Source organism: Aethalodelphis obliquidens, unplaced genomic scaffold, assembly GCF_003676395.1.
Source record: "Aethalodelphis obliquidens isolate GAN/ISIS:26980383/991018 unplaced genomic scaffold, ASM367639v1 scaffold66, whole genome shotgun sequence".
NCBI lineage: Eukaryota > Metazoa > Chordata > Mammalia > Artiodactyla > Delphinidae > Aethalodelphis > Aethalodelphis obliquidens.
Window position 1 is genome coordinate 10,296,246 of NW_020838010.1, and position 12,759 is coordinate 10,309,004.

The window sequence follows — 12,759 nt, forward strand, 5'->3', positions numbered from 1 at the left end:
GCTTGGGAACCTTTTTCCGTTAAGTCCCTGGAAGGCTCTTATAGGTGATTCTTGGCAGCAGTAGCTCGCCTGATGCTTTTCCCTGGGTTTCTGACAGTGGGACCGTGTACTTTGGGAGGGACTTGGGTTTGAAATGTATTTTACCCTTTTTATTTTTTAAATGTCAGCTCTCCGAGGCGCCTTTTCTTCAGAGGATTAGCTTTGCGTTTTACTGTGAAGTAGTACTAAAAACGAAATACTTAGAAAATCATCCACAGCGCCACTTCTCTAGTCAACCACTTTTATCATCCATACTGCGTCCCAATTGTTGACAAGCATCGTGTTTACACAGTAGTGATCACGATTTCAAATAATTCTGTATTAACTGTATCAATTTAAAACGTGCAGAATATTACAAAATGCAAAAGAAGCCCCCAAAAGAGGGTTAAAAGCTGCACAGCAGCAAATGGCTCAATCACTCTGTAGGCAAACGTTGTTACTAGACGCGCGGTTCTGCTCCAGCCCAATCCCTCAATCCCTGTCTGCCAATCTGTGCTATGAAAGTAGTTAATGAGTGTCTGTCAGCGGGAATTTACACAGCACCTACTGTGTGCTCAGTATAGTCAATACAAAGGAAAAAGAAACTGGGTTTTCTCTGTTGTCCTGGAACTGATTATAGTGTTAGTGGGGAGAAATAGTCCTGCACAGAACTCAATGTCCCACGGCAGCAGGACCGTTGGATGAGGTAGCTTTGACCCACTGTCCCCTTTTGTTTAACGATGTATTTCTCATTATGTGACACATTTATGTGTAGGGATGTGTTGGACTGAGAAGAGCAAATTACAGCATTGTTCACACTGTTTCATAATGATCTATTTCCATGCCTGTCTCTCCCATTACACAGGGAGTGCTGTCTTTGACTCTGATAGGCATTCATGTTTATTGAAATAATGACAGTCTTTGGACCATCAAATCAAAGAACATGATACTAGAAAGGAAGCGTAGAGACCATAAACTCAAATCATCATTGCATGAGTGAGAAAAATAAGGCCAGAGAGGTGTAATGATAGCTGAAGACTGTAGAGACCATTCCCGGCAAAGCTGAGATCAGAATCTAGGTCACCTGACTCATCATCCAGTGCTCCCCCAGTCACTTGCCATTGCATTGCTCTGTCTGTGTTTTCTTTCTTTGCAGTGTGTACCACCTTCTGAACTTTAAAAAAATTTGACTCCTCCCCACCCCCCGTGACAGCCCCATGAGAACAAGGAACTCATCTGTCTTGCTTTTAGCACCTATACCTGGCTCCTGTAGGAACTCCACAGGTATTTGTTGAATTAAATGAATGATTGAATGAATGAAGGCTCTTTCTGTTGTCCCAAACTTGTGAAATTCATTTTCTTGGGGCCTACATTTTAAGCTGATTTGTAATTTTACAGTTAGATTAATTTCAGCCTAAGATGCCAACTTTCATCAAAATCAACATTGCAATCAATACACAGCTTTCGGGACTTCCCTGATGGCGCAGTGGTTAAGAATCCGCCTGCCAATGCAGGGGACACGGGTTCGAGCCCTGGTCCGGGAAGATCCCACATGCCACGGAGCAACTGAGTCACAACTACTGAGCCTGCGCTCTAGAGCCCACAAGCCACAACTACTGAGCCCGAGAGCCACAACTACTGAAGCCTGCGTGCCTAGAGCCCGTGCTCTGCAACAAGAGAAGCCACCGCAATGAGAAGCCCGCACACCGCAACAGAATAGTCCCCACTCGCCACGACTAGAGAAAGCCCACGTGCAGCAACAAAGACCCAACACAGCCAGAAATAAATAAATAATAAATAAATAAATTTTAAAAAGAAGTACAGATAATTATACCAAAAGACCATAGTGTTAAAAAAATACACAGGTTTCTTAGAAAAAGAGTTGAGAAAATAAAAATGCCTTCCTCTCACCTTGGATGAAAATTCTTCCATCATACAGGAACAAATAATTCCAATCTGACTTGTGAATATGGATTACAGAGTGAAAGGCAATGAAATTGATGTTAGAGGCCATTTGCTCTGGAACAGCCATAGCTGGAGTCCATTTGTAAATCCTGCTATGGAATAAGCAGTTTCATCTCTAGGAAACAAAACAAAAATTCCCATGATTCTCCATGACCTTTCCCTGGTAATCCTTCTGATCAAAAAAAGCCTTCAGCCAACCTATCTCAGCCTATTCCCTTCTCACAAGCCACAGATGTTTTCTCAGTGAGCAGGAATTGAAACCCCTAAGCAGAAGTAGATTATCGGAATAATGGTTGAAGAGAGGTGTAGGAGGGGGCTCTGATAACAGCAGCCATTGCCATCCTAAAACAATCCAGAAATCTCCTGTAATCACCTGTCCTCCTCCCCTCCATCATCCTTCTCTGTTCTAACACAGGCTCCTGCCACTGTTTTTACATGAAACACACACACAGAGTCTGACAGCTCTGAGCTTCCTTCCCTGCCCTTTCCCGTGGGGAAGCCAGTGCGTGATGAGAGGAGGGGAACCTGGCTAAGCACCACCCTCATAAACTATCCCAGAAATTAGATCACCAAAAGTTCTTGACCAGAGTATTCTGCACTACAATAGCCTCTTGAGGAATGGCTACTAAATGGATTAAAAGCAATAGCTAGGAGCTGGCCAAATCCCGGTAATTTGAGCACCAAAATTATTAAGGAAAAGGGCTTCCCTGGTGGCGCAATGGCTGGGAGTCCGCCTGCCGATGCAGGGAACACGGGTTCGTGCCCTGGTCTGGGAAGATCCCACATGCCGCGGAGCGGCTGGGCCCGTGAGCCATGGCTGCTGAGCCTGCGCGTCCGGAGCCTGTGCTCTGCAACGGGAGAGGCCACAACAGTGAGAGGCCTGCGTACCGCAAAAAAATAAATAAATAAATAAATAAATAAAATAAAAATTATTAAGGACAGTTATGAGCCACTGAAAAAATAGGAAGTCATAAGTCCACAGTGATACCAAGTAGGTAAAGAAATAATGAGAGAGAAGGGAGGGCCTTTGCTTACAACAGAATACCATGTGCTGACTGGTAAATATGAAGGGAATGCTGGAGTTGGAAAATCATCATTTTGTAGATTGGTTCAGGCAAGAATTACCAATAGATGCTAAATCTAGGGGGAAATGTTTGGTGAGGAGTAGGATATTTGCATGGACTTATACTTTCTCCTCACAGATTGTTTACTAGTAGCAAAGAAGGGGAAAAAACAGTGATTATATAGTGCAGACACTGGGCAACACCTTGACCCAAAATGAGAACAGTCTATTTTTTAAATGGGACTTCAAAAATATCAATGTCATGGAAAGACGAAGAAAGGCTGTTTCAGATTAAAGGAGACTAAAGAAACAGGACACAATGGGTGATCCTAGAGCCAATCTTATATGACAAGAAAAATTGCTGTAAAGTATACTATTCAATAGATTAAAGCAGTGTAACAATATTAAATTTACTGAAGTTGGTGACTGTGGCTATGTGAGAGAATATCCTTATTTTTAGGAAGTACACACTGGAATATTTAGGGGTAAAGGGCCATGATACATGTAAATTACCTTCAAATGGTTCATAAAAAAATATTATGTATCTCTATCTATCTAGATACAGAGAGAGCCTGAGTATAAATGATAAAGCAAATGGGGCAAAATATTATCAGTTGGTGCATCTGGGTCAAGAGGATGTGGGTATACTTGGTATTATTCTTGTAGCTTAATTTCAAATTTAAATGTTTCAGAAGTGCAATAGTTCCCTACATTGGTTAAGAATCTCAATCTAGCTACCTCTTAATCACTTCTTATTGTGTGTCCAGCACTCTCCTGGCCCTCTGGGGGGCTATGAAATGATGTTCCTACCCTTAGGAAGTTTAACCTCTCTTTAGGAATGAAGTCCCTCAAACGAGAAGCAGAGAAGGTTAGAAAATTTCAGCCAGGAGGTTAGAAAAGGAAGAAGAGATCAAGATAGGTGAATGGGGTCAAGAAGGGCTTCAAGGAGAAGGTAGGCCTGAGCCTCAAAGGCAGGATTTAAATCAGTAGAGGATATTTCAGATAATGTCAACAAATAGTTTGCATAATTCAGGGAGAGGCCTGTGCAGAGACTGAATGGACTGGAATGGAAACGGCTATTAGGAATTATTGGAAAGTATGGTTGGGTAAATAAGATAGGGCCAGTCTGTAAGTTCCTCAAGAGCAGTGTCTAACTGATCTCATGCAAAGTATCCCCCACAGCAGAGGGCACTGGACCAAATTCACGGGTGGTGTCCAATACACCCTTATCACTTGATTAAGAAAAAATAATTTCATTGAGCCTAAAACCAAGATAAGAAGTTTGACCCCAATCCTATACATAACAAATATATATATAATTTTTATAGGTATTGAGCTGAGGGCAGGGACTTTCTAAAGTCCAAGCCAAACAAGCTAAGAGATAGTACAGGACCTGGCTGGACATTGACGGAAGGTAGTAGGTCCAGGTGGCAAAGCCAACGTGAGGTATTAACTGTTCTAATGCAGAAGTCTTTCAAGAGGCGCCGTCATTTTAAAAGAATGGCCTTGCAAGAAATCTGTCCTTTTAGCAAAGGGATGAATCTCCCCGAGCCGGGGCATTTTGAACACAAAAGGACACTGCTTAACCTCAGTGCTTACAACTGGAGCCCAGTTTGCTCAGCCTTTTTGAGGGTATTAGCGGCCTGGTTCTGTCCCTAGAAGTAGTTGGCCTTCTCACTGCTCAGCAGGGCCCCAGCAACTGGCTCTCAGAGCCCCAGCAGACCCTTGCCCCCATCTATGCTCTAGCGAAACTATATGCAAATTTTAGTTAATCAAACCCATTTCCCCACTAACTTGCATTAAAACATCAGCCATTTGTCTTCATTTCTGATTTCTTTTGACCAGCCTGTCACTTTTTAAAAAATAAATTTATTTTATTTATTTTTGGCTGCGTTGGGTTTTCATTGCTGTGCGCGGGCTTTCTCTAGTTGCAGCGAGCGGGGGTGGGGGGGTGGGCTACTCTTCATTGCGGTGCTTGGGCTTCTTACTGCAGTGGCTTCTCTTGTCGCAGAGCACGGGCTCTAGGCACGTGGGCTTCAATAGTTGTGGCATGAGGGCTCAGTAGTTGTGGCTCGCAGGCTCTAGAGCACGGGCTCTAAAGCACAGGCTCAGTAGTTGTGGCACACGGGCTTAGTTGCTCCACGGCATGTGGGATCTTCCCAGACCAGGGCTCCAACCCGCGTCCCCTGCATTGGCAGGTGGAGTCTTAACCACTGCGCCACCAGGGAAGTCCCCAGCCAGTCACTTCTAACACCTTTAGGCTCGATATCAACAAGCACCAAAATGCATTAGAGGTGGGGTCAGCAAACCGTGGCCCACAGGCCAAATCCCGTCCATCTGCCTGCATTTCTATGACCCTCATGCTCAGAGTGGTCTTTACGTTTTAAATGGTTGGAAAAAATCAAAATAATAATAATTCAGAACATGTGAAAATGAAACCCACACGTGAAATTCAAATTTCAGTGTCCGCAAATGAACTTTTATTGGCACACAGTCACGTTCATCCTTTTACATATTATCAATGGCTGGTTTTGTTCTATAGCTAACAGTTGAATAGTTGCAGAGACCACGTGGCCTGCAAAGCCTAAGATAGTTACCAGCTGGCCCTTTCCAGAAAAAGTTTGTTGGTCCCTGCCCTAGAGCAGTGGTTCTCAGTTTGGGACGATTTTGCCCTCCAGGGGACATTTAGCATTATCTGGAGACAGTTTCGGTTGTCACAGCTGGGGATGGGATGGTATAGTGTGCTACTGACATCTAGTGGGTAGGGATGCTACAGTGCACAGGACAGCCTCCACAGCAACTAATTATCTGGCATCAAAAGACTATAGTGCTGAGGTTGAGAAACCGTGGATTGGAAGAACCTAAGATACTTCTAGTAAAGGGGAAACTCCATCCTTAACAGGGATTCCGTTTAGTGAACACCCAGATCTTTAATTTACATTAGCTCATGGAACCTTCGCAATCACCCTGCAAGGGAGTTACTGATATTCTTCTTTTACAGGGAAGTTTTGACCACAACTTGCCCCAGAGCATACACAGCTGGCAAGTCTGTCTGGCTCCACAGCCGGTATTTTTCCACACCTCAGTGCCTGCCGGGGCTCGGTGACGTCACAGGCAAGTGTTGTTCCCGCTCGGCTGCCCCCTAGTGTGCGAGCTGCGCAGACGCAGGCCAGTGTCGTTTCCCCCGGTACCCGCTCAGACGCCTCCAGGCCTCGGTTCGAAGAGGGTATCCACCACCCTCCGGTCTCCAGCATCTGGCCATTCGGGAAATGAAGCTGAGGAAAGGAAACCGCACCTCGACGGCGACCAGAACTATGAAAACTGACCACTCTCCCTCTTGCCCGCTTTAATGCTGGCAGGGACAAAAGGAGGATTCCCTCCCTAGGAGACCCTATCCATAGAAGGCTTTTCAAGTCATATCCATGAATTTTAGGGATGCTCATATCACAGTATTAAATAAGACATGCAGCGCAGAGTTCTTTTCCTTCTGGAATTAAAACTCACCCGAATCTTATTCTGTAGGGTTTGGCAACTCCACTTTCTCCATCTATTTATTATCCTGTAAGATAATGAGCTCAACGCATCAGTTAAGTCCATGCTAATGAAGGAAAAGTAAAGGACTTCCTGCTCATCTCCACCTCACCCCATGGAAATTTCAAGCCCAGGTGGGGGGAGTAGGCCCAGCAGCCTACCCAGGAAGGTTGCAAACTGGCTGATGGTGCCTCCCTGAGCTCCTCGGTCACCCCCTTTGAAAGGAAGCCACCCACTCCTCCTAAGGCAAACCGCGGTGGGCCCATCACCTAATGATCACACAGCCGTTGAGCATTTCTTTGAATTTTATTGAAAATTGGCATGGACATTAGAAAGGTATCAAGCTAAACAATGCTGGTTTCGGGATGTTTCTCCTGGCGAATGAAAGCCCCAGAGGGCCAATGACTGGTCACATCTCTGAGCAAAAAGAACAAAGGAGAAGAAAGGAAAAACAGACTCTGGAAAACATGCAAAGAGGCTCTCTCAAGAGACACAGAACAGTGGAATGGCAATGGTTGTAGGGATATATGGGAATGAGCACACTCACATGGTATTTTGATGCAAGTTAAACCAATGAATTCAAGGCAGATTTATCAACATCAAAGCTCTCCCTCCAGATCCCAAGTTGAGCAGAAACTTCTCTCAAAACCCCAACTGGCCTTGGAAGGTTGAACGGAGTCATTTTGCTCTCACTAAGCTTAAACTCCCCCGACTCTCCCTTCTCCACCTGAGAGTTAGTAGATCCACTTCCCCCACTTGCTGGGGGGTCTGCAGAAGGTCTGTGAATGCTGAAGAAGACATGAATGTTGCTCGACTTTCTCATCCATATTCAGAAATGTTTAATAGTGGCTGTAGACAGTCAACCCATTGAACCAGAGAATTGGTGTTTAAAAAGAAAAACAGAAAACTCAAACGAAAACTTGTGAACAGTACTTCCACACCCACAGCTGAGGTCTCCTGCCTCAGTCACTTACACTTGGGTGAGTCGTCCTGCAGTTGTCTCTCTGAGGCTACATTTGGTCCATTCTCCAGCTCGGATGGTTCTTTGCATGCCTTGTTAGGTTAGGACAAGACACTTCCATTTAAAATACCACGTAAGTCGGGAGAGAGCGTCTTGCCTGGACACAGGGACACAATGAACACTTGTTGTGTGGTGTGTGTGTGTGTGTGTGTATGCGCACGCACTTTGGAGGGAGAGGGAATTGGTTGGTTTCTGATTTGAGACAATATGGAACCCTAACTCTTCTACAATGGCAGTCTTCTCCTTTAGACTTAGTGCAGCTGCTGAAGACAAGATTAAAAAAAGCTGGAGAGGGAGAGAGAAAGAAAGAAAACATGAAATTAGCTAAAGAAAAAGGATATTCAGAATAAGACAGGGTGAGGGAAGTAGGCAGTGTGAGGTAGCACAGAGCATACTTGGAGAAGACAGGTGAGAAATGGGGTCGCTGATGGGCCATCACCACAGGGAAATGTGCTGAGGTTTTAAGAACACCACACACCAGTTAAAAGCTTCTTGTTTTAATTAAAACAAAAAGAGAGAGAGAGAGCACATATTAACAGCCACATGTGAATGCCAAATAATTAAAACAAAAAACATAAACAACAAAAAAGTGATCTGTACTGCAGCTAGGAAAAGCAAACTTCTGGCTTAAGAGACATGAGGGGTGTGTGTGTGTACACATGGGGATTTTTCAAGAAAACCGTTCTATCCCAGTCTCGGCTGGGGTGGGCGTGGAGCCAGACACAGACCATTTCTAACGACTGGTTTTGTTTCACCAGAAGTAAACAGAGTACTTAGGGTATTTTTTAAAATAGTAATAACTGTACCACTTAAAAAGTCTTTTCACTGAAGAAGGAAGAAAACCTTTCTGTCTACAGTGAGACAAGCTACCCAATAAAATAAGCATTTTAATTCTTTTAATAGCCTTGGTTGACTTCCTAAAGGTCTCGTGTTCACTCACAGGGTAGATTTTTGTTTACCAAACTTCCTTGATGACAAGGATCATCTAGGGCACCTGTTAAACATCCGTCCGCACGCCCCATTCCAGACTCCCAGGAAAGCTGAGCAGCTAACAGGTGCCTGTGACTCTTATCGTCAGCGGAAGTGCTCAGTGCTGGCCTAGAGCCCTCTGCTTTGCCTGTCCCTACCCACCCCATCCTCGAATATTTTCTTATGGGATAAAAACCTCAAAGGCCCTCTAATACTAACTATTCATTTTCTCTGGAACATCAAAAGACTTGTCTCTAGGAACATACATGAACACATTGAGTCCATCTATAAAATGGCTCGGGACTCAGGACACACTGCATTTAGCCTGGCTTCTGCCATGAAACAGGACTGGGGCGTCTGGCAAGTCCCTTCATTTCTCGGGGCCTCAATTTTCTCTTACAAGAAAGTGGGTCCTATCTGTCTTCTGGACCAAAATGTCTCCCCTCATACGAAATTCCTGCCTAGTCTCTGAAGGTCTCTCAAAGGCTGGGTGGCTCTAATACCTTTTGAAGTTTTCAGAGCTCCTCAAGCCTCAAGCAGTTAATCTGTAAACAAATGCAAATGAGGGAGCCTCCGATTTGTAATGCAAATAATTACAGCGGATGGAGACCGATTCGTTGTTTATGTTTGGGATTCTGGGGAAGCAGCCGTGAAACTGGTCACAGAAACATCAAAGCTACAAATAAGCAGCCTTTCCCAAGACCTGACAGCCCTAGCTTAGCATCTCCCTGAGCTACTGGCTGAGTACCCAAGCTTTTTTGTTTTTTAAATCTCCGAGCACAGGGTCTCCGAAAATGCTCCACGGTGTGACTTGGATTTTCTCAAGAAACTAGCTTATGCTTTCGCAGCACCACCTTCATACTTGCTTCTGGCCACTCACCAATCAGTGACTCACCAAACAATACATGTCAAAACTGCACTCTTGCTTTGCCAACAAGAAAAGATAAAGTGTGTGCATTTGTTTGCTTTTCGTTTTTTTCTGCTTTTTGCTTCCTGTCATTATCTATTATTGAAGAGAGAACTCCCCTTCCCATTCACAATACTTCAAAAAGGCCTGAAAATTTCACATAGCCTTGTTTGTGTGTTTTGAAAGAAAGTGACCAAAAAACAAAAAAACCCTCAAAAATAAAAAAGAAGGTCATGGTCAGTGCCAGTGGGACTGTGAGGCAGAAATCAAAAGAAGAGGTGGGGCTTGAAGTGGAAGTACATGGCAGGGGCAGGGGACCCAGCTGCCTGGCGCTCCAAAGGAAAGCTGTCAGTTACAATAGGAACCTTGGCTTAAAAGGCTAAATGGAGTCCAGTCCAGCTGTAGCGGGGAATACTATTCAGTACACAGCCATGGATTACTGCAAAGGAAGGGCAGAGAAACGGCGTGTTAGCCACAGATCGTTGCCAGGTCACTCCAGCTCTCACTCTCTCACTGGCCAAACACCAAAGGCCACTGTGCCTCATGGCCCTGACAATGGAGGGCTCTCAACTTCAAAGGGGCTCCCAAAGCCACTATCGGATGGGCCCCATCATACAAATCAGGGCTGGAAGATTTTTAAAATAACAAATCCTTAGACTGGAGACAAAGTTAGGGACCTTCCAAGGCACACCTCTTTTCTCCTCTCCAACTGATAGTCTCACCTCTTCTTATTGTGGGGCACGCGCAAAATACAGATTGAAACTCATCATCACATTCACCAAACAGACTGGAAGATTCACCAGAGCAAAACTGAAAACACTGATTCTTTGACCACTCAGTTTAGCAGTTTGTGACAGGGGATGATTATACCTGCTACTGGCCCTGCCTTATTGGGATGGTGTGGCGTCCTAAGGGAACTTACAGAGGAGATGCTGAGACACCTTGTAACAATTCCCTAAGACACTAGGTTGGTACTAATATTCAGGTTTATTCTGCCTTCTGCATCTGTGGGGTACTCAGAATAACAGAGGGGGGAAATTCATGCTACTTTCTTCAGCAGTCGTGTTGTCTGGGAAGGGCTGGCTGTAAGCAAACTCGTTCCAGGTTTTTAACACAGCTTGAGTGCAATTATTTTGAGTGAATCAAAACTGGAGAGGGCTGGGCTGACAGGCCAGGAGGAGAAGGCACCAAAGGATTCTCCTTCTGGAACCCTCTGAGAAGAGGCTGCGGCTCTTCTGTTGGGGGCTGAGGGATGGTTGGGGAAGCCAAGTGACTGCGGACTAATGGGGAAAGCCGTGCTGACTGGTGCTCACCCAGCCATGGTGGATGCAAATACCTCAGGGGAACAAGCAGCAGCCAGAGTTGGAACAGGGAAGCTGGTGGTACAGAAGAGCAGGTGGGACCCCTGAACATGTTACAGTCCAGCAAAGATGGAGTGGGGAGTGGCCGGCTGGGGGCGCTGGGAGGGGCACTGGGATGCAGGATGCATCTTTGGACCACGTGACTGATGGCTTCTTGACCAGAGGCCAGACGCCGTCCTCAGACTCTCGGCTTCTATAAACCTTGGCAGGAAGAAAGGGGAGGGCACGGGTTCTGTGCCCACAGACGTGTTAAGGGGGAATTAGAGACAGGGAAGCTCAGCTCTGTTGCACAGGAAAAGGGCGTCTACAGGAAGCCCAAACTGAAAATGAAAACAGAAGTTGGGTTAATGAATGGATGGATTAATGTCAAAAAAAAAAAAAAGGTTAGAAGAAAATGTCTTGATGACTAATGGATAAATTAGAATATAGCTGTGTTAGATGGTCTTAAGTCCTTATTGCACTGGCTTCTGGGAACATGCTTTCTCTCTCATTCACCCACACACCTCTGAGTGGCGACCACAGTGGCATTAGCTAGCAAAACAATTATCAACAGCCACAAGAATACTTCTCTCTTCTTAATTCCTAGGTCCTGACTAGTGCCCCCCACCCAGACACCTTGTAGAGGAATACCTTTAGCAAATCTCCAGGTGGCCTCAGGCCACGGCGCAGCGCCAGGCTCTCAGCCACTGAGTGCCTCGCCCCACAGGGAAAGCAGAGGAGGTAGAGGTTTCACCTTCGGAGAGTCCCAGTCCACTACCACGTACCCCTGGGGAAAGATCTGTTCGAGACGTGTCTGGGGGCAGTAACTGGGCTCTGCACTAGGGTCCGAACTACGGAAATCCATTATTGGTTTGTGTTCACACTGCACTTTGAACTTTCTCCCATTTAAACTTCATCCTTGTGACGCAAGTTTGACATATGAGGAGGCTGAGAAACACGGTGAGGCCAACGGACTTGCCTGAGGTCACAGAGAAAGTCACAACCAAAAGGCGCAGCACCTGAATCCCTTGGCTGTTTGATCAAGACTCTTTCCTTCACGCCACAGTGTCCCTGAGAACTCCTTGCCTGTGGATCTAAGCCCCTGGTTATTTTTTACCTGAACACATTTATCTCATTAAATAAAGATACTGGGGAGGGACAGTTAAAAGCATATGCTAAGTATGTTTGTACAGTCACTTCCTCGGAGTGAATACATCCACGCCTACACACCCACACACACACACTCACGTGAGTGGCAGTGTATACCAGGAACTAGGCGTTTTGCATTCTTGTTCCTCGCTATGTGAGCATTGGCAAGTCTCTTAAATTCCCCACTCCTCCATTTGTTCATCTTGTCAACTGAAGGTCAGCCCTTTCTCCTCTACCTCACGGGACTGTTGTAATGTGAAAATGAGGTACCATATGGAAAAACACTTTGAAGAGTGTGAAAATGTAATACAAATGCTCAGCTCTATTTTTCTTCTTTGTCTACTTCCTAGGGGAAGAGAAACCTATAGAACACTGCAACAGCCTACGTCCTGGGCTGCACGGGAAGGCTGAAATATTTTGATATGTGTGTACCGTCCATGCACTGGGCACCCCCAACCAAGGGTCAAGGGGCCAGCAACCACTGAGACATAGCACCTGCAACTGTGTGCGGGTCACAGAGGAAGGATTTCTCTTGCAACTGCAGACAGCTGCCAGCAGTGCCTCAAGCCATTTCAAAACCAGCAAGGAACAGTAAGCCTCACTCTGCCTGCACTCTAGTTAATGAGGGGTGGCCTTTGTGATCCACCCCTGAAATGAGGGCTTTGGGGGATGGACGGGTTGCCTTTGCTGCTTTCAGACCCCAGGGAGCCAAGGCCTCCTTCCCCTATTTGGTTTGGAACGGCTTTTGTGGTGTGCTGGCGAGGAGCATGCCAGAAAAAGCCAACCTACTCAGGGT

At 45.6% G+C, this 12,759-nt stretch overlaps 1 protein-coding gene across 11 annotated transcripts in view; it reads right to left on the bottom strand.

Moving 5' to 3' along the window:
- Window positions 1-6,864: 6,864 nt before the first annotated feature.
- The window catches only part of SEPTIN6 (septin 6), a 66,221-nt gene continuing 60,326 nt past the window's right edge, over window positions 6,865-12,759 (bottom strand). For 4 of the 11 annotated variants that reach the window (XM_027089603.1, XM_027089607.1, XM_027089604.1 and 1 more), the window contains one exon: window positions 6,865-7,883. In XM_027089603.1, the coding sequence (XP_026945404.1) occupies window positions 7,874-7,883 (10 nt within the window). In that variant the 3' untranslated portion in view covers window positions 6,865-7,873. Of the gene's footprint in view, window positions 11,156-12,759 lie in introns of all 11 variants that reach the window. The other 7 variants (XM_027089600.1, XM_027089605.1, XM_027089601.1 and 4 more) reach the window with 2 other exon arrangements.